This window comes from Ciconia boyciana, chromosome 13 (genome assembly GCF_034638445.1).
Source record: "Ciconia boyciana chromosome 13, ASM3463844v1, whole genome shotgun sequence".
Classification (NCBI taxonomy): domain Eukaryota; kingdom Metazoa; phylum Chordata; class Aves; order Ciconiiformes; family Ciconiidae; genus Ciconia; species Ciconia boyciana.
In genome coordinates this window covers 2,384,990-2,409,793 of record NC_132946.1, presented here as the reverse complement: position 1 = coordinate 2,409,793, position 24,804 = coordinate 2,384,990, and the positions used below count along the sequence as shown (strand labels likewise).

The following is a 24,804-nucleotide window of genomic DNA, read 5'->3' as shown; positions in this document are numbered from 1 at the left end:
TAACAATTAGAGCAGATCATAAAAAGGGAAAAATTCAAAAATGTTTTCAAAAATCCCCATCTCCTGCCCATTAGTCTCCAATCCTTATGTCAAAATAAATGCAGAATTCCAGTTTTTAGCTAATGCGCTGCTAGCTCAGAACTAGGAAGAAACTTCCTAAATTTGCCAACTTAAAAAAAGGGGGAAAAAAAACTTTTCAAGTAATTTTGGAATTTAGAAAACAAGAAACAAGTCAGTGCGCTGAGCTTCCCATAGCACATCTTTCCCTGTTTCCCAAATGATTGCATCGCCACGTGACAATATTAGGATCATTATGCCAAGCTGGAATAATTTAAAAGCACGTATAAATGAGGGCACTGACTTCTTACAATAGCAGTGACTTGAACTGACAGAGGAAGCCACGTACCGCAGGACCGGCTGCTCCTGGCTGGTGCGAGGTACCCACGGGGCTCACGGCTTCGGTCTGCCTTTGCGCAGCGTCCCGCCCGTTTGGGGTCCCGTTTGGTGACACTGCCTCCTCGGTGCTATCGCCGTGCGAATAGTAAATACCCATATGCAGTGTGGCGTCGGGTGCTGTTTCAAATTGCCTGGGATCTGGAGGTTTTCTTCTTTATTTCAAACTTGTGAAATGTGGTCGGTGTGTTGTAAGATAAGCAGGAGTGATGACGTTACCAGCTGGCACGTAGCCCCTGCTGTGCAGGCAGCCCAACTTCGCAAGTTTAATAACAAGTGAGGGAGACGGTTGTGTTGGACAAGGAGCTGAAAGCGGGATGAGAAAGGCCTTCCTCTTCTTCGTGATGGTGTCTTCATGTACTCACATCTTCGGGATGTTTCAAAAGGGCCATAAAAGTTGGGATGCTTTAGTACTAAAGTTGGGGTGCGGTCCCGTCTTCAAAGTGAATTACAGTGGGTAAACACTTACCTGTCATTTTTTTATCACCCAACAACTGGAGCTCAGTAAAGAGCTGGGCTCCTCAGTAAAGAGGGGCTGGCAAGACCCTGCCCCACGTACAGCAGCAGTTTCTCAGGAGTTAACAGCGGCTGCCCTTGGAAATATTTTTCTGCTTAATTGCCTACCTGTAAGCATGGCCAACTTCTGACAGCATTAATTAGCACTGAGCTAACAGATCAATTTTGATGTTATATCAAAAAACAGGTGGTGCCTGAAGATGCTTGAACACCACAGGGAGAAATTAAAGTTGGGAGGGATGGAAGGGGACCAGGCTTGGCATGTCTCCATGCCAAGAGACATGTCTCCATGTCTCCAACACCAAACCCTGGAAAATATGAAGAGGGCTCTGCAAGTGTTGCTTTTTTTCATTTGCTTCCTGAGCCTTGAACTTATTCTTTACAAAAACTAGAAACTTAAACATGTGAGAGAAAGAGCGATTAAGCTGGAGGCTGGTACGGCAGGTTTGTGGTAGCAGCTGCCCGTAGCTGCAGCCTGGAAGCTACTGGACAGTCTAAATGCCTTTATACGTTCTTGACTTTGAAGGTATCAGGCAGATCCTACTCTCAAAAAATGCCCCCCAAACGTAATGGAAAAATCCTTTGCTAAAACATGACCATCCTGGTCTTTCTGACAGTCAGGCATTGCCTCCAACACAGCCTTAACCCAGCAAAACATCAGGTTTGTTCTTAAATTTGTCCCACCGAAGGCTGATCCCTAGAGCTCAGTTTCAATCCTATACTTAAAGCTTAAAGCTGAGTGCCTTGCTGCATTAGAGCCTAAAGACAGGCTCTTTCCTTTCTCTCCTTTCCTTCTGCTCAAGCAATGCTACCAGGAGGTAGCTGGAGGTCTGAGACCTGACTGCCGTGCGCTGCAGGAAGAAAGCAGTTAGAAATGTGATTTTGGGGTTGTGAGCCCTGCTCTCCAAAGTGCTGTTAAATGATTTCTTTCCTTTCCTTGTTTTGCATTTAATTTGTCCGTATCGTTCACCTCTTAAACTCTGCTTAATATTTGCCCCCCAAATACTCCTTCCAACATGTTTGTAGCTTATGTCCAAATGAGAGGAGTGTCTTCCAGGTCTGCTGGAGTCTCATGGGCTTTTCCATGCGCATGGCCTCTGGGTCCTTTTCCTTCTAGTCCCTCGCAGGTCCTCTCCATGTCCAAAGAGAGGACAGTTGGGGTACATCAGCGATGCACTAGCCTCTGCTCGTCTGTGAGCAGGGGATGGGGATTTTTCCCCGTGCTTTGATCTGTGGTACGGCAGCATAATCTGCTGCAGCTGTGGAGTCCAGGCCAGTTCAATACACACCAAGAAATCTTGAAAATGGATTGGGAATTGTTAGCAGACTGAGAGAAATCCAGTGAATGTCAAACTCCAGCAGATGTGGGGATCCCCGTTTCCTCCCTTCCTCCTTCTGTCCTCCTGTGCTCACTTGGACCCAGATACCGTTTCTCAAACTAAGTTTGCATCTTCAAGAGAACAGGAGCTGACTTCCAAAAATGTCAGCAGAAGCCAAATAATTAGGGGAGAGTGTGTAAAAACAGAATCCATCCGAGCACGGAGCGGTAAGGTATGTCGGAGCTCGTCCTGGGTGTGTCCATACCCAGGGGTCCACAACTCTTCACAGCAGGGTTATTTAGCGAGCCACCACGGGTCGTTCTCCTTTCGTGGTCCTCCTCAGCAGCGACAAAGCTACAGAGCACATAGGTTGTCGTGCACTACATGCTCTTGTTTCTTGGTCCAACCTTATTTGAAAACTGGAAAACTCACATGCCAGTGTGGGAGTGGAAGTGGACTTGAAGACAGCAGTCGGGTAAAGAAGACTTGAAACACCCCCTAATTATGAGAGTGGGAGTTTTCTATGCTGAAAAACAGATTGGATATGAAGAGCTTTAAGTGACTTTCCTGTTTGAAAGCTTTATAGTAAACAAAATGTGATTAACTCCCTTAGTGACTCATTGCAGGGAAGATTTTGATTTTCAATATGGTGCTTTTCTATCATATACTTGTTTTAATTATCCGTGCTGAATAATAGAGCTTGATAACAGCTTGGGCAAGGTAGGAGGGAAGGTCATCAAGATAGCTGTCCTTTTTTAATATTCCAGCATTCTTGCGCAGAGCCTTTCTTACCGTCTGTCCTGCCACTGACAGGGCTGCCGGCTGCGGCACATCCTGTGAGATGCTATCAACGTATCCTGTAATTTTAGAAAAGGTTTGAGGGGCAGAGCGAGCTGCAGATGATTCGGGAGGGGGAGATGAAGCCGTGACTGTTGACAGTGAGTCTGTCTTGTCCCTGCCTCCCCTGCTCCAGCCCTCGCAGAGTGATGGAGAAGAGAGCGATGGGATCTGCTGAATAACTCACTGGAGAGTAAAACTGCAGAGCAGCCACCGGTACCCACCGCTCTGCTTTCCCATCCCATGAGTCTTGTACGATAGCACTTTGCATCCATCGTGCTTTTGCCTGTGCCTTTATGGACCAGCTCTGCTTGGGGGTTTTTTGGTGGTGCTGGTGGGGGGTGTCCCTTTCCTGATGATGCTGAGATGCAGACCTCCCGGGCCAGGGTATTTCTAGGTCTGAGCTCCTGGCGTGGACCCATCTCGGCTGTGCATGGAGCCACCCCCAGCCGTTCCCATTGCAGCCTGCGTAAGATGACAGCATGCACGAGGTTTGAAGGTGCCTCTTTCCTCCGGAGGCTGCTGGGCGGGCCAGTGCTCAGGCTTCAGTGTAGCTCTCGGGAGTTTTACAGGTCTGAAGGCCAGCAGGGACGTGCCGGGTCCCAGCATCCCGCAGGCTGCCCGCCCTCCGGGGATGGAGCGTGCACCGCGCTGCTTTGGTACCATTCCTCATTCCCGTGCTGTTGCAGAGTCACGTCAGACACCACAGAAACCTTTGCCTTATTGCTATCTTCCGTATCAATCATCTCTGTAAAATAACAATTACCCTTTACTATATCTCCTTGTTCATCCTCAGTGCTTATGGTGGTGTTGATTTGCTCTGCTGCATCTCTAGAATTTGCCTCTGTGAAGTGATGCTTTTCCTGCGGCTGATAGTTGGTGCTGAGAGCTCGTCGGGAGCGTACTGCCTAGCTGGCATTTTCTTGGTTGGCCACAGGATGGTATTGTGTGTACAAATGGCCCTGGCTTTCATCCCGCTCCATGAGATGTGCCACGAGGATTTGGGGCTTTTACTGCCTGAACTCTTCCAGGTTCTCCTGGTTCATTCTTGGCTAAAAATTACAGGATGTAAATTGTCTGGATTCACAGATTTTGAAAACGTATGACAGTTTCTGTTTACTGTCCTCTTCAGTTAGCACTGGCATGAAAAATATTTCATTGTTTTATGACTAGGATAAAAAAGGAAAAATAATTTGGAACAGCAAATGGGTGAAGTCTGCTTGAGCTCAGCAACGTGCCTGATAGCAGGTATAATTTAAGGCTGTAAATAGGCTACTGGGGTCACCCCTATTCACAAAGACATACATGACTAAACATCATCTGGTATAAGGCTCAGACCAAGAAAGGTGTCTATTTCCTGTTAATTTACCTGCCAAATAAGCTTGTAACTGTTTTTGTGGATTTTTGTTTGCTTAAGAAAGTCTATGTTGGGTTAAGCCCAAGGTCCAAATAACTTCTTATATTGTCTCTAAGAGCAGCCATTAACAGATGCTTGGGGAGGAATATAAAATATAAAGTGAACTTCTGGGGCAGCTCCTGGCAGTCAAGTGGTTTAGGGACTTTCCGGGGAGGAGGCCGTGTTCAGAAGTTACCCCGAGCCTGTCCTCTGGGAATGTGTCTAGTTCCTTTTGAACACATTTGTCGTTTTGGCTCCCATAAAGTAAATGATTTGCTGTGTGGAAAAGTACATCTTTTGTTTGTCTCTAAACCAGCTACTTGATCCTTCCGTCAGATTGCCTTTACGTCTCGTATCAGGAGAAACGGTCGATAATCGTTCCCAGTTGACCCCTTCTGCATCAGTCCGGAGTTACTAGACTCTGCTCTGTCCTCTCTTTTCCGTGCTCCGCAGCCCTGGGCTCTCAGCCGTCGTGCAGCCCACATACAGCCTTGGGAACTGGATATGTCTGGATATTTACTTATGAGGTCTGGACAGTTTTGGGGGGGTCTTTAACTGGAATTTGGAATTTTTCTTGAGCCCCAAACCTGCTAAACTTTGTTTAATGCTGCATGTGAAGATTTTTTTAGCAATTTGGATGAAACCAATAGGCCAGGATGTGCTGTAGTGCTGGAATCTCCTCCTCCTCTGAGCTCTGATTTTAGCACTGAAAGGTCACTGGTCTCTTCTTGAAAACCTTCCCTACTGCAAATGTAAAGAAGCTTCATGGTGCTCCTGGTGTAGCCGGCAATGGGTCCTTACAGAAACTCCCTGTATTTTTCTACTAAGGCAGGCAGGAACATTATAATTAGGGGGAATGTCAGAGGTAGGCAAATACCCCCTAATTGTATGCAGATGATAGAGCTGGTTCAACCTTTTGACTAGTGAAGCTTTCCTCAATTTGGGATATTGTGATCCTAATCAGGGACCTTTCCGCCATACATCAAAGCCGTCAGGCTGAAGCCGCATACCTTCGGGCTGGCACGGCTTGATTGCAAGGCTTCCTGCTAGCAGGCTCATCCCTGGCCAGGTGTCTTTCCTGCTGTGGACGACTGATTCCTTTCTACTCTTCATCACTGAGGCAAAGAAATTTAATCCCAATATTACTGCCAGCCCTGGAATGGACCCACTGATTTGGAAATTTCACCCTCTTGTTGCCCTGAAATATCAATGCACGGCAACCTCTGATACCTGCTTATTTCATTGCCAACCTCTAACCTAAGGTGGAGCAGACCTGTCATTAGCGCATTCATCTGTGTTTAGATCTGTCAGCTTCCTTCCCCTTCTCCTCTTTTGTTTCTCTAATTACTTTGATTGCATCTCTGTGTTCAGCTCAGGGCTGGTGAGGCTGCAGGGTCCCGTCCCACTCTGTGTCACTATTTCCTTTTCTACAGGCAGCGGAGGCAGCTTTGCAAGAGGGAGACAATTGGGTCTGGATTTTAAAATTGTGAACACAGCTGTGTTTAGGTCTGCAGGTAACTTTTCCATCTGTTACACAGAGATGTATGTCCCAGTGGCAGAGCCTGGTTTTTCCTATGGCTTCTCAATGCTTTGTGCCTCCCTGCCTCGTACCCGGTAATGCTGCCAGGCGATGCTGGGAGCCCTGGGCTGCTCATAGCTGCTCTGCAAAGGCTCGCGTGTGGGTAAGGTGTCTTCCAGCACCCTTTAAGTGATGTGGCATATTCCACAAGGATTTTGTGTCAAATTTTCAGTAAACAGGCAGTGGAAGGAGTCATGTTGGAGCTCTCGTTGCATTATGTTCCCTTGGGGACAACGACTGGGCCTGGAGTACAGATGTGCCGTGGGTCTCCAGGGGGTCTCCAGCCTCTGCGCTTCCCTGCTGCTACAGGCTCTCCCTGTAGTTTAACCAGAGTATTTGGCATCTTGAGATAATACCTTGACATACAAGATAAAGTAAAATAAAATATTTGTGACGGTATTTTTTGTCTTTTTTTTTTTTTTTTCCCCAGGGACTGATTAAAATTCGAGGAGATCGCTGCTGGAGAGAGTTAACTTGCATGGATTATCACTACGAGGTGAGCGATCTGCACATTAAAACTAATTTCTCTTGTCTGCTTTACTTTGGTAGAAAAATTTTCTCTAACCTCTTCTCTTCTGTCAGGCAGCTCTCCATATTTTCTTTCTTTATCATAGCCTTCTGTCTCTGGCAACGCAGGCAATGTCCATGTGCCAGCTTGGTGATGCTGTTTTTCCCAACCACAGTCCTAAAAGACCGATTTCTCTCCTTCCCTCCCCTCACCATCATGGACTGATTCAGGAGCAAACCTGAGCCTCACTGAGAACCCCCTCTGTAAAAATGCTACAGGAGAGGAACAGAAAGGAGTTTTCTGTAGTGTTATGCTGAATACTTTGAGCTTACACTTCCAAAATGCGGACATATGTAGACAGAAATAGAGCATCTCAGTGCCCTCCAAGATGCAGAGCACTAATCGTTGGCAATTCAGAATTATACGGTTTTATCGTTTTGACATCTGTTTCAGTGATTACATTGCATTCTGATTATAAACTGTGGTTTGTATTCTGGCTCCGAGTGTTGTCTCCTCTTTGATTACAGAGAGAGGGAACTCAGCTTCCCCTCTCTTTTTACCTATATTTTTGCCTTTGCGTTTTGTATAAACAGTGTTAAAAAAGAAAGAAATTGCTGCGTACACTGACACTCCACTGGGTGAGTAGCCCTGGTTTAACGAAGGAAACAGTGCTGAAGCAATATTCCCTCCTCCGGATTAACATCGCAGCCACTGAAAATGGCACACTACGTTGTCACGCCTCTGATCTATGTCCATGTCCATCTAAGGAGCGGGTGAGCGCGCCGCATCTGTTAGCATGGGGCTCCAAAGTCTCAGCCTGGTGCTGCACTCGTCCCGTGTTGGTAAGACCTGGGTACCTCTTCGTGCCTCAACCACACAGTTATTTTCAGCCGGCAGGCCTGAGCTGTCAGTCCCTGGGGATGTACCTTTGGGGTGACATTCTCAGTGGACCTTCATCATGTCTGGAAACCATTTCCCCCTCCCAATTAAAGCTGGCAGAGCCTGACTTCTCTGACCTGCAGAACGTGTTCCAAGGTGTTGCCTGTGAATTACTTTTTACGGGGTAGGCACGCTGAGCAGTGGAAACGGGGCCGCTCGTACAGGACCTCTGTCTTTCCACCCTTGTGTGAAGAGAATTGCATGTGAGTGCCAGGGACTACGTTACCAGTCCTGTTACAGGATTGGGATTCCTCTCCCCAAAACAGGAAAAAAAAATCTATCAATTTCCCAGGTGCTGACGCCTTTATTTTTCGCTCCTGTGACTGAGTTAACTGGTTGCACATTTTAAAATGGAATTTTGCAGGTCCAGAAAGCTGTATCTGCCTTTTCAGCTTTAATGCTCCTTTTTTTTGTTATTATCATTTACTTTTAATGGGGTTTCACCCACTGAATGCAAGGGTGAGCTTTTACGAAGGCTGCTGCTCGGTTAGCTCTTGTTGGACCATCCGTGTCCTGCTTCATTCCGAGTAAAACTTTGGATGCAAAGACCCTTCAGTGCTGTCGTTCTTAATCCCCAACACAAAGGCGGCTGCGGTAAATTGTCCTTCATTTTTGCCTAGCAGCACGAGGGCTCTGCTCCGCGTGCTGCCAGGCACCTGGCAGCAGTCAGAGAAAAGCCAACTCAAAGCAGGCCCCCCAGAATCCCCCGGCCGGCTCCGCTGGTGACCCCAGCCCACAACAGTCAGCCTGCGTAATCCCAAATATTTCAAATCAAAACCAGAATCAGTTCTGTAGCCCAGAAGGCTAATTAAGACCATTCCTGTCATATCCATAACGCAGGATCCCCAGCCTGCGCAAGTAATTGGGAACAGGGGCAGGGGGCAGATCACATTATCAATATCAATTATTTTAATCCGCACAAAAGAAGCTGCAATAAAAGGAATATGAAAGAGGCCAAACTTTGTCTACTAGCGATAACAGCCAAAGGACTGCAATTCACCTGCTGATTTCAGCCAGCCAGAGGCAGGGAGAAAAAGGTGAAGCTGAAGGTACCTCTGCAAGGGAGGGAGGGAGCTGGGAATCTGCTCATAATTAGGATGATAAAACTGGGTATTGGACCAACTCGTAAGTGGACCTGGGCCAAATGTAGTCTGCTGTGATGTATGTTGGCCACCCCAGCTCTCCTGTTCCAGTCCTGAACTGCAGTCCAAAATCTACATGGACTTCTCTGCCAAGAGAATTAATGAAAACACATGGCTTCCATCTCTCGCGTGGTGAGCGCGCCCTGGACTATTTATTTGTAGTAGAACCAGCAGCTATGCCTGTGGAAAATAACATTTCCACTTTTGTCAGGAATCGTGTATAAAATAGTAAAATGTTGTTATGGCTTGGGTAATTAAACGGAGCATATTTTTCCTCCCTCTTTCCTTTCTAATGTGCAGGACCTTAATCCCAGCCTTTATGGAGATCTGTTCCTCAACTGAAGACTCTCTGTTTAGAGGGCTTACGATCTGTGACGCTGTGTAATTTGGAGAGGGAAATGGCAGAACGCATGGTTTACATAGGAAAGGTATTTTCCTACCAGCCTAACGCTCCTCTGATCCCTGAGGAGTCGATGGGCTCCAGTAAGTGTGGAAGAGAAAGGCAGACACTGATGGAGATGAGAAGACTTTGCTACACCACCATACACAGCCTGGCACATGGAAACTATCTGGAGGCTGGGATGAGGGGTGGGGGTAGAAACACTCGGCAGATTAATCGTGGCTCTGGGTGCCAGGAGTCCCAAACTCTAATCCCAGCTTGGCAAGACACCGCAAACAAGGAATTTAACCTCCTCCTGCATTAGTTTCTTTGCTAACATGGCCAGAGGCTCTGAGGTAGGTGCATACGTTTGCACCCTGGTGCGCACGCAGGTCAGGGCTCCTGATGCCGGTTGTGTCCCGGAGCTTTGTGTGCGGCGGTGTCCACATTAGCGTGTGAAAATGGATGTGCTTGGGTGGTAACTGGCAGCTGAAGTCCTGGGGTATGACGTGCCATGGGCTTCATTCATCATTCGTTGGGTTTGCCATCATTTCACTGCCAGCTGTGGTTAGATGGCTTTTTTTCCCTATAAGAAGTCCCAGTAAAAGGGAGACTTTTGCTCAGTGGAACCTGTTCCTGATGCAGCTAATGCAGAGGGAAGCTGCTTCTGGGTTTTAGGTCTGTTTGTCATCATGATTATTAAGCATTTATCTACTGTGTACACAATGGTTTACAAATATGTGTGCAGCGGTTTGCAGACTGGAGCTACATTTCTGCTTCCACTGGAGCGTATGGCACAGATCCCACGGCATTCGGCGGCATCCCGCCCGTTGGGCGAGGCAGAGCAGCCTCGGTTCCCTGCTTGTGCACGTGGGGAGATGTGGCTGAGCGTGTGCCCCTGCCCCTGCCTGTCCCTGCCTGCTCCAGAGGCCAGCAGCTCCCTCGCACAGCCAGGCTCCCACATGCACCGGGGAAAAAAAGTCTGCTAAGGAAGGTTTTGTGCCACTCGAGGCCAATTCTGGAGCTTGCACAGCTTGCAGGACATTGCCTGGGCATGGTCTGGAGCAGCTTTTTAACCACTGTTAGTAGGTACCAGGTCTGTGAGCCAGGCATGGGACTGGGGAGCACCAACCTACTCCTCAGGGGCCTCTTACCACTCCCTCCTGTGCCAAGCTTTATCTGGCGTGAGCTTTGCTAATTCTGGGTGTGCTGCTTAGCTGGCACAAGCACAATGTCTTAATATGCTCCAAATGGAGCAAATCCTCTTGTGCAAGACCCGTGTTTTAAAATCTCCCCACCAAACCTGCAGCTCTCTGACCCTCCCGCTTACGCTGCAGAGCACCTTGCGACCATATGTCTTGGCACAGGACAGGTTTGAGTGGCACAGGCAGGAGAGGAGCATTTCTGACCTGCAACCACTCCAAATGGAGCTTGTGTTTTTGGATGCTGGTGGTGGTCTTGGCAGAGTAGTTAAGCAGATAATCTTAGGGGTTTAGAAATGGGAAAGTCCTACATGGTCACATCTATCGCGTCTCCCTGTATTCCACTGCAGAAGTACTCCCTGTGGGATGCAATCCGGTGATGCATTTTTATAATGGCTGCCAAAGTATTGTTGCTTTTTAATTACAGACAGATATCTTGTAAAATTCAGCCACCAACTGGTAGGAACAGCTGCCGAAGCAGCTGCTGGGGCAGGCGAGCGCATGGAGGAGAGCCCCGCCGGGCATCCTCCTCCTCTGCCAGCTTTGCGCTGAAACTGCGCGGGAGCTGTTAAACACATCCAGGGGGTCCCTCGGGTCCCGGTGGCCTGTCCCCGGCTGGGCCGGGGCTGGGTGACGCTCAGCAGAGGTGCGAGCCATGGCATGCACCAGGCAAGGAACCTGTGGCCCTTCTGCTCACTACTGGAACAACTCATAGTTTATATTTTTAATTTTAAGATAATTTTTGTAAGTGATGTTTTGAAGGGAATGCCTTTTATCCAAGAGTTTCTCAATGATTTGCATCCTTTGCTGCAGAAAGCCAGGCTAGGAAGGCAAACTTCCTACTGAGACAAAGACGAAGCAGAGGGATAAAGGGAAAGGAAAACAAAAACCCGCTCCCGAAGCAACAAAATCTTTGTCAGCGTTGGAAGTAAGACCCAGGATTTGCTTTCCTGCTGTGGAGTTATCTGTAGGTGCTCAGGATGGGTCGGTTGCCACGAAGCAGGAAAGTTTGCAAGGAGTTTGCTGAACCAGCCTCTACTTAATAACTGGGTCACATTTTAGTTCTGAATTTGTCAGCACTGCTGAGAAAAGCTTTGTTCTTTACGTAAGACGCTGCGCAGCCACAAAGGTCACTTCTTCTGATTTGTACAAATTGTCGCTAATTATTCTGTAACTGTTTTTCTTAAATAGAGGCTGTCAATCAGTGCTCCAGCTTCTGGCGTAGGGCAGCTCTCCAGTTCCTGGAGAAGCTCTCCAGAGCACAATGTCTTTTGTACCTAATTACGGGCTTGCTGACTGATAGCTGTGCTGATAAGGATGAGAAGGAAGCTCTAACTGCTCTTTAACTGCCTCTTGATTTCTTTTCTCCCTTCTCTTCACTGTATTAGACCTTGTTAGACTTTTCATCTAGCTTTTTCCAACCTATTATGAACCAAAAGTAAATAATATCTAGCAATTCATTTTAATAGATCAGAAAATGATCTGCTTTTGTGATCCCTGATGTTTTGGGATGGGTTTTATTCCAACAGTTTGTATTGCTGGAAGCAAAAATATTCCCTACAGGGAAGCAGGTACTCGGATCTTGCGCTCAAAATGTATGTTTTAAAGTTGCGAATTAATATGAGGGGAACGGTGCTGAATTAAACAGAAAACAAGAATATTTAAAATAAGTAACCATGCAAAGCATTTTGGAGATCTTCTTTTTAAGAACATTATAAAATATTTATGTAGCATCCTAAGTTTACCATCTTTGGCCCTTTACGGAATTTTCTCCATTCTGAAGACAATAAAGGTGAATCCTGGCAGGACTGATGGTCACAATAATGAATTGTTAAGGCCAACAAAATGTATTCCCAGGCTCTGGCTTCGCTGCGGAACTCCCAGGTCGGGCCTGGCTGTGGGAGCAGGTTTGTCAGGTGGGCTTTCCAAAACTGATGTCTTCTGGGGGAAGCACAGATCTTCCCCTTACAACAGCCACCAAAGGGAAACCAAAGAACCCACCTCGGTGTTTCGGGCACAGCGCGGCCGAGCCAGTTGGTTGGCACCTTTTCCCCCTTGCTGGTATGAAAGGGTCTGATTTTGTTTCATTGATTGCAGAATAATTTGCATCTCTTCTCCTTCCTTTGTGCAGGGCATGAACTTGCGTGGTTCTGCTGATGGATTTTGCTGGTTCCCCTTGGGACAGGAGGTGCTGGGTCACAGCAGTTGAGTTACTGAGGTCAGGGCTGCTTCCGAGTCCCGGCGCATGTGTTATCAGATGAAGTTTGCGTGAGAATTGGTTGAGGCTTGGAGAAGGAACAGGATGCAGCCTTGACATGGGGAAATTTTACAGATTTTTCCAAAAGCATTTGAAAAGGGTGTGAAAGTCCAGCAGTCCATGCTTGCAGGGCCTGGGGTGAGCTCAATGCTGCTGGACAAATGGCTGTGAGCCCAGGGCGACTGCCTGCCCTTAGCATCTGTGAGGGTTTTAGGAAGTGACCATGGGAGTTGGTAGACGTGCCGTGGGTTTCTGGAGTAGCTCACAGCCTGTCGTTACTTGAGACAGTAAAATTTGTACTCTGAAAGCTGTGGTTTTTTATAAAAATATGAGTGAAGTGAGTTGTGATCCATCTCTGCCCTCACTGGACAACTTGCCCCCCCATAGAAGCCAAAGCTGCTGTTGAGGAGTCCTCCATAAAGAGAGCAAGGCAGAAGAAACGCGGTTCTGCCCATGGTGGATTATAAATGCAGTCTGTTTGCATCTCCTGTTGTAAAAGCAAACTCTTCTTTGAGTTAAGGCAACCGATACCAAAAGGAAGAGCATGCTTGTGTTCAGCTTTTTTTTTTTTTTTTTCTTAACATTTGGTCATAAGTTTTGAAAAATGACCTTTTTGGAGGCATAATTGAAAAACCAGTTGTCCTCATTCACACGTATCGAAGGGCTGCTTAGTGTGGATTTGAAGCTGAGGATTAGGTGCTTTCTTCTGGTTTTTGGTGATTCGCATGATGTCAGTGCTAGCGCTGGAAGAAGGGCCAATTCTTGACCTTGCCTGTGATCAATTAAGTAACAAGATCCATCATAAGGTAAGCGCATGAAGCAATAATATTGGCAGATAAATGTCAACACGACATCAAAAGCTTATTACGCTGTATCTGGATTTTGTATCAGGCTGCTGCAAGAAGGTCTCTGAGACAGGTTTTCAGATGGATCCCAGGTGCTCTGTATTGGATGCAAGATATCTTTGACTGCAATTTGCTAGAAATGTTTGTTATTCCCAACTTTGGGCTGGGCTCTGTTGTTTTAGTAATAGTTAAATGTGCACAGCACTTAAAAGAGAGGGAGCAGATGCTTTTAAAGGCGGAATTTGTGCTCAGCTTGGGAAGATAGGTATTACGAGGTTTGCACAGGTCGGGTTTACTGGCAGAAGCACAAGCAGAGATTCAGTGACTGTATAACTTCCAGCCGAGCACTTCTCAGAAGGAGGCCCGGTTTTCCAGAGTTTGGAAGCGGGTTCTGCTGCAGATGATCAGCGCTTCTGAAAATGAGGTCTGAGCTCTCGAAAGCTGCGAAGCAGTAAATTTTCAAAAGTGTAACCGTCCTTGTGGAGTTGCAATTTTAGAAGACATAATGATAAGTACTGACATTTAAGCCCAGTCATGCTGCTTGTTAAAAAGTGAAAAGGAATACAGGTCTTCTGCAGTCAAAGGATGCTCCAGAAGAACTAGGGTGATTAATAACATTGGACCTTAAGCAGAACAAAAGCAGATTTCTCCTACTTGCAGGGACATGGTGGGTGATATTTTATTCCTAGCAGAGCAGGTAGGGAAGCTGCTTTCCAGACTCATGCACTCGTGAGAGCGTAGGTTTACTGTCAGCCAGTGTTTGGTCCAGGAGTCTGGCTTGTATTACCCTGAACAGCAAACGTGACAGAGGAATGATAAGTGGATTCCCAACCACCTCAAAGTCAGCATCAATTCAGCTATCGTCTTCATCGGGACCAGGATCCTGGCAGTGAATTTAGGAGAAGAGGGAGGAGTGTCTGCTCAGAGAACTATCGAAATAAAAGGTAGAGCCGCAAATCAGCATCGTAAAGCAGACCCAGCATCTTTGGCCCAGGCTCAGGAAACCACATACTACTGAAGTAACTTGGATGTAAGCAGGTGCTGAGAGAGAAACTTTCAGAGTAGCTTTAAAAGGAAACTAATGGCAGGGGTTGGAGGGATGGGATAAGCACGCAGTAAGTGATCCCTCCCGGACACCAGCGACCGTGGGCGGCAGAGCACCGGTTTTGCTGTGGGATTTTATTTATCTCTTCGGTGCAGTTCAAGAACTGCTTTTCTCTGTGTGTTTCTTCACCAAAAGCAACTGTATTAAAACAATCACAAATAAAGTGAGCGACCTCTGTGATTCTCATAAGCCAAGCAGGTTAGTGGCACCTGCCACTTGGGTCACCCACCGCTTCCCACCGGTTGCTCCAGCTTTCCCCTGATTTCCAGCAATATTAAACCAAAATAGGATAAACTAGCAAAAGTTTAGTGGAAATGCCCCCCAGGGAACTTTACGTTGTGAGCCTTTTGAGGTTTTTGAAGCGTAGGAAGACATTATCCCTCCCCACTGCCGGGATCAGCAGCAGAACTGTCAGTCACATGCTATAAATGCATTGGGAATATGCCAATACCGTTTTCAGCAGTAATACAATTCCTCTTCCTGGATTCTTTTCTGTTTTTCTTAAGGATTTGTTTTAAGCCTGGTGAAAGCTTCCTGTACAACTATTGGATTTCATCTCTTCGTTACACTCTCCCACTGTTTCAAACTCGTTTACAGACCACCCAGGACCCTCATCACTTGCCTTAAATATTCTCCTCTTTTCTCTTCCTCCCACCGCCACCCATTTGGTCTTTGTCAATCCTAATCAGATTAATCTTTACAACCCACTTTGCAGCCACTGAGTCCGCTCTCCATGCTCTGACCCTGTACGTGGCTTTTATCCTGCTGGCCAGCTTCTCCAGCGGACAGGAACGATGGAGCCCATCGCTTCCCTCTGCCTACCAGGGGCTGTGGGGAATAATCTACTGCTCATGAAACGTTCAGGACCCAGGGGGTTTGTCAGCTTTGAAGATAACAGAGGCAATGCTCCGATAATTATTTAAATTGTGGATTTATGAGGTAGTTAATGGTGTGTTTTAAGAAATCTGCAAAGAGAAGAAAGATGACAAATTTCAGTGCTATCTGGAAGACAGAAACAAGAGGGGGAAATGGTAGAAGAAAATATAAGAGCTTTCCAGTCTTTCTGGAAAGACTGGAAGCATGTCTGTTCTCTCTCTTGCTTTATGGACGAGAATTGCTCAGTTGGCCTCCCCGATAGGGTGTCAGCAACTCCTCTATTTCTACCATGGCATCTTGGTCCTCCAGGCTCCACAACCGCGTCCCCCAGGCAGGACCGGCTGCCTGTCCCGGGTCCCTCTGCCGTGATGGGCAGCCTCGACACCCAGCTTAGGACTTGCTCAGACCTTGCCCAGAGCCCTCACACAGGTGTACCCACCCCTGCATACTCTGAATGGTCAAAACTATTCTCCATGGCAATAGGTACACTAATTTTTTATCATCCTTTGTGGCATGCACGGACATTAAATACTGTCTTTTCTGGTCTCCTACGTAGCAACGTGCCAGCTGCAGTCTAGGGAGAGTTGGTCTTCTCATCCATTCCCACCTTCCGCAGTGTTTGTAGCGGATTAACCATCATTCCAGTTCCCTTGCTTCGGAGACCTTTGGGATGATGCAAACTCTCGGTGTCTGCCAAAATTTAGTGCTCTTCTTTTTCCATAATGTTTGCTCTCAACAGTCCAGAAGTCTAAGCGAAACTGAAACTTGAACACTGCGATTTCACGTAGTATCAGCTGCAAAAATGGTGTATGCAGAGCTCCAACATACAATTAAATTATCCAAAAAACAGCCTACATCCTTGCCATCTGCTTTTCCAGGGAAAGCAAAATAACTACATGCTTTTAATTGCAGATAGAGTTTAAACAAATAGGGTGTTGGTTTACAAGCTGGTGCTTTCTTCTTTGGCGATCAGATTACATTTTAATCAGATTATGAAAACGTGCTACTGTTTCATCTCTTGCTTTGACTATTAAATGTGTTAAATTGTTTAATGAATTTTTGCATAAGAGAGAAGTCTGTCCTAATTTAATAAGTAAAATATTGAATTTGTTGCTTACAAAATAGCAGACACACAAAAAAATTCTACCGAAGAAGCTGCATCCCCAGTGGTGGGTGTGTTTGTGCATCTCTCCTTCTCTGGTCTCTTATTAGGATTTTCTTAAGGGAATAACCATAAGAAGCTGTTCCAGTTCTCAGGCTAACACCAGATTAATTATTGCATGCACCAAAAGTTTTAAGCTCAGCCTGAAGTTTTATTTCCACAGAAATGTTGGTCTGTCCAGGAGAAGGACAAGCCATTGGCAGAATTTCATAAATAGTAGAGCCCTTCTATTTGCTGGGAAAAGTTTGAATTATTTGCATATCTTCTATTTGCATTTAATTCATGCTGTTTCCATGCAATTCTGTGTGTTTTCAGACTTTCCGTGTTGAATATATACTTGATTTGAATTGCAGCACACAGGTAATGCCACTTAAGTAGTCAGGGGGCTGAGGGCCTGGTACAGTTCCCATACACATTTCCCTCCTTACCGTAGATCTGGAAGAATTCCACGAATTTCTCCAATGCAGGTTTTTTTCTGTCTTGCAACTATTGCAGTGCTCACAGCAAGCCTCGTAACTCTGTAAAAAGACAAATACAGCGTTAGGATGGTGCATGAATGAGTTAATAGTAAGTCTCTGCTGTGGTGTTTTGCTCCAAAGTCGTGTGCGCCAAACTGACCTTTAATCTTGGAATATAAATCACTTTCCAGTCCTATTATTTGTAAAATCCTACAGGCTTGCAAATGCACAAAAGAAGCCTTTGTCTCTTATTAATTTAATTTATAGGTTAAAGTTTCAAATCAGTGGCAAGCAAAAGCTGATTTACTATTCACTTCAGGAATTGCCGTTCTGGAAAGCGCAGCGTTTGCTAGACTGCCTAGAAATTGTGATATGTAATTAGGAGCTTCTGTAATTATATATAATGTAATATAATTTGCTTATCTTTTTTGGTATGTATTATACATAAAAGCTGGGAGGGTAACTCAATGTGGATTAGCTCTTTCAACCCTAAAAACTCAACAGATCAGTAAAACCATTGTTTTTGGTCTTATGCTATTAACATTGTGGCAGGATCAATGTTTTCAAGCATTAAAGTTGCTGCCCTTTTCTTTTAAATATAGAACCATCCCATCATCTCTTGTACAATGCCATTTGTGCTGCAACAAACAACAGCCACTTCTGTGATGAAATTTAGATAAAAGCAGTATGGATCTCTTTCCTGCCAGTTTAAAACAAAACAAAACAACTCTTCCTGTTATTTAATTTGATTTAAGCTATGAAATTCCCATGTGGAGTCAGATGTGTGGCACGGGTTTCTCTTCCCAGAGTTAGGCATGTTCCCATCTGTAGTTCAGACCCGTTTCTTCCACTTCGTGGGGTTTCTAGTTAAGCAATTTTGTAACCACGTTGGAAGGCTGCAAGGAAGTAAGAGTTTTCCTTTTTCTAGTCCGTCTCAAAATAACTTGAGACAAAGAAATAAAACTTTTTCATGAGTGTGCTGTCATACCGCATTCCAGGGTAAAAGCTTTGGCTGCTCAAGGTGCTCAGGAGAAGCTTTTACCTCTTGACCAATTTACGCAGAACAGTAGGGATTTGTGAATTGTTGCTCTTGCAAGCATTATGGAAATATTTGTGTTAAAAATGGCATTTATCTTACTCATATTCATGAATTCACTTATCTGTATTTTTCAAGGATCATATTCTTCCTCTTCCCTTTCAGCCTGGCCATCTCGATGGCTAAAAGGGGTTTTATTGCTTTAGCATTAATCAAGACATTTGACAGAATTGAACTGGATCCTGTCCAGTTAGACTGAGACAATATTGAATTTCGAACTGTCATGTTGGATCCATTTGCATGTAACACAAGCTGGTCGGTCCCTGCAATCAATACGTCGGTTTAATAATCCCAGCCCGAGGTGAATGAATGCCCACCTTTCCGCTGCGGCCGTGGACGGCGAGTGGAGTTCGTGAAGCTGTGCCGGGGCTGCCTGCGAGGGTTTCCCGTCAGCTGCTGAGGGCACTGAACAAAAGCTCTGTGGGACAAGCAGGGAGAAGGTGGTTTTCTTCTTCTTAGGGCCACGTTCAATGAACTCGCCTTCCTCAAGGAACCTGCTAACATCTGGAGTCCTGCTGCTGGTTCCGCTCTTCCCCCCGGCTCGGCACTCCAAGCCGTTGGCTGCCTTGGTGAGTTGGGACCAGCACCCCTTTTTCACCCACATTTCCCCTTTGTTGTATTACTGCTTTTTTAACTTCTGGGTGTCAGGCTGTCCCCGCTCACATGGAGGAGAGCGTGGGGAGACGTTAACCCGCAACTGCTGGAGCTAAGCAAATTCTGCTCTGCAAATAATACTATTAAAGAACATTTATTGAAATATAAAAGTGAGTTGGCTTTAATACCCACTAGTCTAACTGCATCGCTTGCCACAAAGAACACGTAGGTTTGTTGGTAGCTCAAGGGCCTTGCAACAGTCTTCATCTTGTTTGATAAAATTTCCTGTCATCTGTCTAAGGAGTAGAAATAGTATCCCACACAGGAGGTGGCCCACGCTCTGTGTGAAATGAGCTAGGATTGGTAAGTCCTTAAGGCAATAGTTGCAATTAACAGTTTGCAAGCAGCCCACAATGGAAATCTGCTTGAATGTGTTACCCTTGGCCCCAAGGCAAATAAGTAAAATATTTTAATTCAAGGAGTTAATTGCAATTTCAGCAGCCTTTCCCTACCAAGTTTGGCAGATGATGTGAAACGCTGTCCTGCTCCACTCTCAGCCAAATGACTAGGAACACCGGCACAGATGTTGAAACTCAACATGAGCAAGGACAGGCTGGGAATGTTTCTTGACTCGTTATGTTGTTCATTAATGATTTTTTAGTATTGCTGCCACACTTTAAGTTACTGCAAGTCACCTCAAAGGGTATCGCCAGCAAGTGCAGAAAGAGCCCCATGAGCAGATAGCGTGGTCAGATGCCGAGATCTCTAACCAGGAGTTGCCAGTTCAGAGTGCCGTCTCCCTTCGCCCTTGCTCACCCGTTCTGTTGGTAAACAGAGCTGATGGACGTTTCACAGCCTGTTCCTCCTTTTGAACATTGAACCTGAACTATCTGAGTGCACAAGAGATTGACAGGAGAGAGCGGGAGCCAAAGAAAACTGCAGTAACCTCTTTTCTCTGCCAAAAGAAGTGAAAGGATAATGTAGCATGTAGTTATCAAAGGGTGGTTTTCTCAAAGCTGGTCAAACCTGACTTTCCTAATTGAACTTTGGTTTTATTATATAGAGAGAACTCTCTTTTGTAACTTGCCGAGATTAAAGTTCACACGAGAGTGCCTCTGTGAATTCCTGCACCCCTGGACTTGGGTGCTGACCTTGGGCTTGGGTGCTGTCGTTGGGGAAACTTCTTCTTCCAGCAGTTCTTGCCCCAACCTTGATTCTACCAGAGGATGCCTGGGAAGGTCCTACAGAGCCTGTCAGAGAGAGACTGAGGGTGGGTCCAGGGGAGGATCAACACCTGAAACCCTCCAAGGGAGGCAGCTGGCCCTTCCCAGGTCAGGGCTCCTACAGGGATGTTCTGCTGCTAAACGTGTTTTCCTCCTGCCAGCGGTCCCCGCGCAGTGGCCCTGCAGGGCTAGGGGCAGTTGTGAGGGGCTGGAGAGCTCACCATTTCTTGGCCAAATCCTGCTGGCATGCTGCTTGTAGGAGGTGCTGAGCATTTCCAGCAGGTCGATCCCTTTTTTTCCCAGAAACCTGCACGCACAACGTTTTAAAAGGGCAGTCCTTTAATTCTTTAAGCCACTAGTCTGAATTTCACCATGGTCTGTGAATTCGTCGTCACTGAGAATTTCCTTTAGAAGTTTTGTGAGAAATGCAACCAGAAATACGTCTGTAAAAAGCAGTTTTTCTCCATTAATGCATTTCACTTCTGCAAAATGTTTGATCAGTAGTATTCCTCTGTGTATGTTTGTGTACAATTTTCACCAAGTTGCTCCTGCTGTACATTTTCCTAACCATGAGCAGGATCTAACAGTGCTTTTTATAACTCCCTTTTGCAGTTATCCGTGCCAAATATGCAGCAGCAACACACGTGACCCGATCGTGCTACCAGCAGACAAGCGTTAGCTGATTACCTTGGGGGGATGTAAAGGCCAGCAGTAGTTAACAAACATGGCCGGTTAGCTGCTTAAATATTGGAGATTTGCTTTGTATTGTTTTATTACTCCTCTAAGTCTCGGCAGTGTGATTAACATCAAACCCAGCACTTTCCTCATTACTGTAATGAGTTTATCAAGCTGATGGCGGAGGGTGGAGGGGAGTTCCCCGGGGATGATGGAGTGCGATGCTGCACAGCAGTGAAAGGCATGTGTGTTGCGTTAGGTAATTAAATGCAAAACTTGCTCAACTAGAAAGTACTTCTGAGATTTCTAGTTGATACCTTTTCTTGTTTGCGGGACAGCTGTAGGTGAAAGGAAAAGCTGCTGTCAGAAGGACTGTAAAAGATCAGTATGGGGGGGTTGTTGCTTTTTTTTACTTGTGAAGTTAAAGATCTTCTAAAGGTGGCAGGTAAGCAGCTTGGGTGCTTTTGAGGATTTTATCCATGGCTTTGTCCTGTTTAGTGTCTTTGTATCTGTACCCCATATGAATTATTGCGTCTTACTCTTCTTCCTGGCTAGAGTAAGTGAAGAGTAACCCAGCACGGAGGGTCAGGAGGCAGGAGTGGGACCCTGCAAGGCTCGAAGGGCACAAGGGAGAAGCTGACACGCAGGAGCGGGTATTTACTTTACTCCTTGCTCGGCACTGTCTCCGATTTTGTCCGACAAGGATGAGTCCAGGTTTCGTTTTATGTGAGTTGCCTCCAGCAAATCTCAGAGGAGCTCTGCCAGGCTTGAGACCTTTCAGCTTGTCTCCCTCTAAGAGTACTTTCTTTGGGCAATAATAGGGGCTTTTAGCAGGGTTGCCTCTACATCAAGCGTGGTATGGGTTTAATTTGCTAGTTAGGATGTTACTGACTTCTCCTAGATTTCTAATGTTTCCTCTTCTACGAAATCTTATATGTCACCTATACGGGAGCCGTTTTGGCTGGGGGGTTTTAGGAGAGCACTCAGGAATTTCTTACTGTTTCTCTGGCACTTTAGTTCAATTTACACTGTACACTAAAGAAATAGTTCCCTTTAGGTTAGGATAGGTTACACGCTCTCCTCCGTGGAAGAACAAAGGACTGTCTGTTACAACTTGCATGGTTATAAGTTGGGAGGTGATGCTGCAGACGGTGAGGATGCAAGATGGGATTTTGTGGGTGTATTTCACATTTAGGGGGTTGACAAGCAATGAGCACATTGCAATAAAATAGGACACAAACAACCCCTTAAATACTGGAAATGGAGAAATACATTAGGTCATTAAAGCACCGGGTGTTGGCCGCATTGTAGTTTTCTATAGGGATGCTGTAGCAGCCCTTTGTGGTTTGGGGAGGCTGGATCCTGTGGTCCTGGCTTGCTGAGAGGGGGCAGCGGGGTCAGGCGGGTCGTTGCTGCCTTTAGGCTGTATCGGTGCCTGCGAACAGCTCTGCCCTCCTCCGGAGGCTGGACCGACTCCTCCGACTCCGTGGAGTCTCTCGATGCTGAGCTTAACTTGCATCTTTGTACCAGATTTGGGCTTTGTACCAGATTTGTACCAGATTTAGTGCTGCTGAGGTGCTGGTCTAATGCCATGGCTAAAGGCGATGGCCAAAACTGCATGAAATCGCTTCATTTTTTTGTTAGCATCAGTCATTTAACCAGACCTTCATGGGAAACATTAGGTTTTGCCTTCCCCTAAGTCGTCCTAGGTGGGCCCCAGCGTACTGCACCTTTTGCTGCTTTTTTGGTCACATCCTCTCCAATGGCTGCAGGCTGACAGAGCCCGTCTTTGCATCTCAGTGGCAGGGAAGCCCTGCGTAGAGCGTGCCTTGACATTCCCAGAAGTGCATGACATAAAAGCGCTATATAGCCATAACCGTGATGTCTTTTCATGCAGAGTTTTAGTCCACCTCCTTTTTAGAGCCCGTTGGAGTTGCGCTCCGTGGCCTGGTGTTCACGTGGCTCTGGTGCATGCAAACCTCCGCACAGTAGCAAGCCCTGACCTCTCTTGCAGGACTTTTCACACTGGGAAAAATGAACCCCCGTGGACCCTTAATAGGTGTTTTCATGTTTGGTTTAAGGAGGCTCCACAACATGCTGGTTTTATGGGTATTGCATTTGTGTGCACCAGAGCTGGGTTTAGGGTCCCTCTGGGATGAATAGCCCAGTTACCCCCCCCCCAGTCTTTTCTTCCAGAAGTTGTATTTAGAGGTAAAGCAGCTGTAAATTTGTATAATCTCTCCTCTGCCATCAGGCACTGTTGCTGGAGTATAGGATTGAAGGCCACAAAAAAGCTAAGCAGTGATTTTTACCCTGGAACACTGGTTGAAATGATGACTTGAAGTTTGTTTCTCCTGCTGTTCACATAACCGCTGCCTTTGATCCTGAAGAACAGCTAGAGCAGACCTGGCCATGCATTGCTGAAGGTGTGGAGATTTCAGCACCTGATACCGTGCAATGAGAGTTGACTTCTTAGATCTCTTCCTGCTCCTCTTAGACAATCCCAGGCCTATGGCCTTTCTCTGTACCTCATTTTGCCCAGTGCAAACATGGATTTTCACGGGTTTTGAGGGGGCTCTGCCTGGACTCAGAGACCCAGATCCAGGGAGTCATTCTGGAAGGTCATCCACATGATGGCCAAAGACCAGAAGCCATCCAGGGTGTGGTAGCCTGTGTAGTCAGTGGGGGAGGCAGGGAGAGAAAGACTCTGTCTGTCTGAAGCCGGATGGGTACACAGAGCTCGAAAATAATTGCCAGCTTTGGATTTCAGTAGAGCATCAGACTTGACATGCTTGTTTTTAGGGGGAACTTCCACCAGCCTTCCTTCGCCCATGGCTCCAAGAGGAGTTGTCCATGTATCCAGTCGCCACTTTCTAAGCCCCTCTTTCCTGAAGATGATCCCCCCTTTGCCAGCCGGTAGATTTGAGCTCAGCCTGCCCGAGGTAATGCCAGACCTTGCGCTTCTGTTCTGCAGTTTGTAAAATGGCTTAGGAAAGAGTAAGCACCATCAAAAACAGGAGATGGGTTTCGTTGCGGAACCAAGAGATCATACGTGTCTGATGTGTGCTGTGTGAGTACATGCCAGAAAGGTGACAGCCAGGTGCCACGGGAATAATTGATTTTTAGCCAAAACACGCTCTCGTAAAAGCATCTTGGGAAGAATTCCTTGCAGCGTGCGTACGTTCATCTTGGTCCTGAGTGTGCAACATGCTGGCCATCAATGTGTCCGGGGGGGCTCAGTCAGACGTCAGTGGGTAGTAATTAACTCGCCATTTAGCACTGTACATTTTTAATGGTTTTATGGCTTCTGAGAGAGCCTGACTCTTGGATTACTGTTTTTTTATTGTAGTCCATTAAGAAAGCTTGCTTCAGGATTTGGTTCTACCTGTTGAAAGAATTTATTATAAAAGATATTGAGAGCTTTGTCTTGTTTCGTTTCCAGATTTCACGGGATAAATTGTATCCATGTTACGGGACCATGAATGTGTGTCTATGACACCAGCTGGTTTTGATAAACTATAAAATGGCCTGTCTCAAGTAAATTAAACACAAATTTTACGAAACAATTATGCATCGGCCTTTTCATTCCCTTCCCTCAAAGTTTGAATTTAATTTTGTTGCTTGAGATTTAGCAGAAATTTAATACTTTATCTTCTTCTGAAGAGTGAACCATCTCTCCGAGGCCCAGCATTCCTTTGGCTGTACAGCATGGATTTTGGGTTCCAAGCACAGCTTATGTTTTGCCAAATTTCAGTTACTCTGTACCCAAGCTGCCCAAGTTTAGTGGATGGTTAAAACTTTTGAAGTTTGCTCAAGAATGTGCTTTACGTTTAGTTGCATGGCAGGAAAGGTTCCTTCTTTTTAATTTTTCATTTAAAGCGGCCTTTGGTCAGAAAGCCAGACTCAACCAAGATGTCATGAGTGGCTAATCTTTCAAAATGCTGGGTTAGGCCTGCAGAGGTATCTGTTTATTCAATAAGGATCCAAGACTTATCTTTATGGAAATAAAGTAATTTAGAGACACCGATGCAGCACTTAGTCTTGTGGTTATTAGACAGGCATCTGATCTGCTCTGCAGTGGGGACGTGGTCCTCCAACTTTACTAATGATAGGAATTTCATTAGTGTCTGTAGGGCTCCAGCGTAATAAATACTTCCACGTGTGAGAGTTGTGATAGTTCAAGATAGGAGTTTTATGGACGTTTGTGCATAAAGGCATCCACCAGCTCAGGATCATTTAATGT

General features: G+C 46.1%; 1 protein-coding gene across 3 annotated transcripts in view; it reads left to right on the top strand.

The window, feature by feature from the left end:
* The window catches only part of LMF1 (lipase maturation factor 1), a 207,288-nt gene that overhangs the window by 77,371 nt on the left and 105,113 nt on the right, over positions 1-24,804 (top strand). For all 3 annotated transcript variants that reach the window (XM_072878190.1, XM_072878189.1, XM_072878188.1), the window contains one exon: positions 6,531-6,596. In XM_072878190.1, coding sequence (XP_072734291.1) covers positions 6,531-6,596 — 66 coding nt within the window. The remainder of the gene's footprint in view (positions 1-6,530; positions 6,597-24,804) is intronic.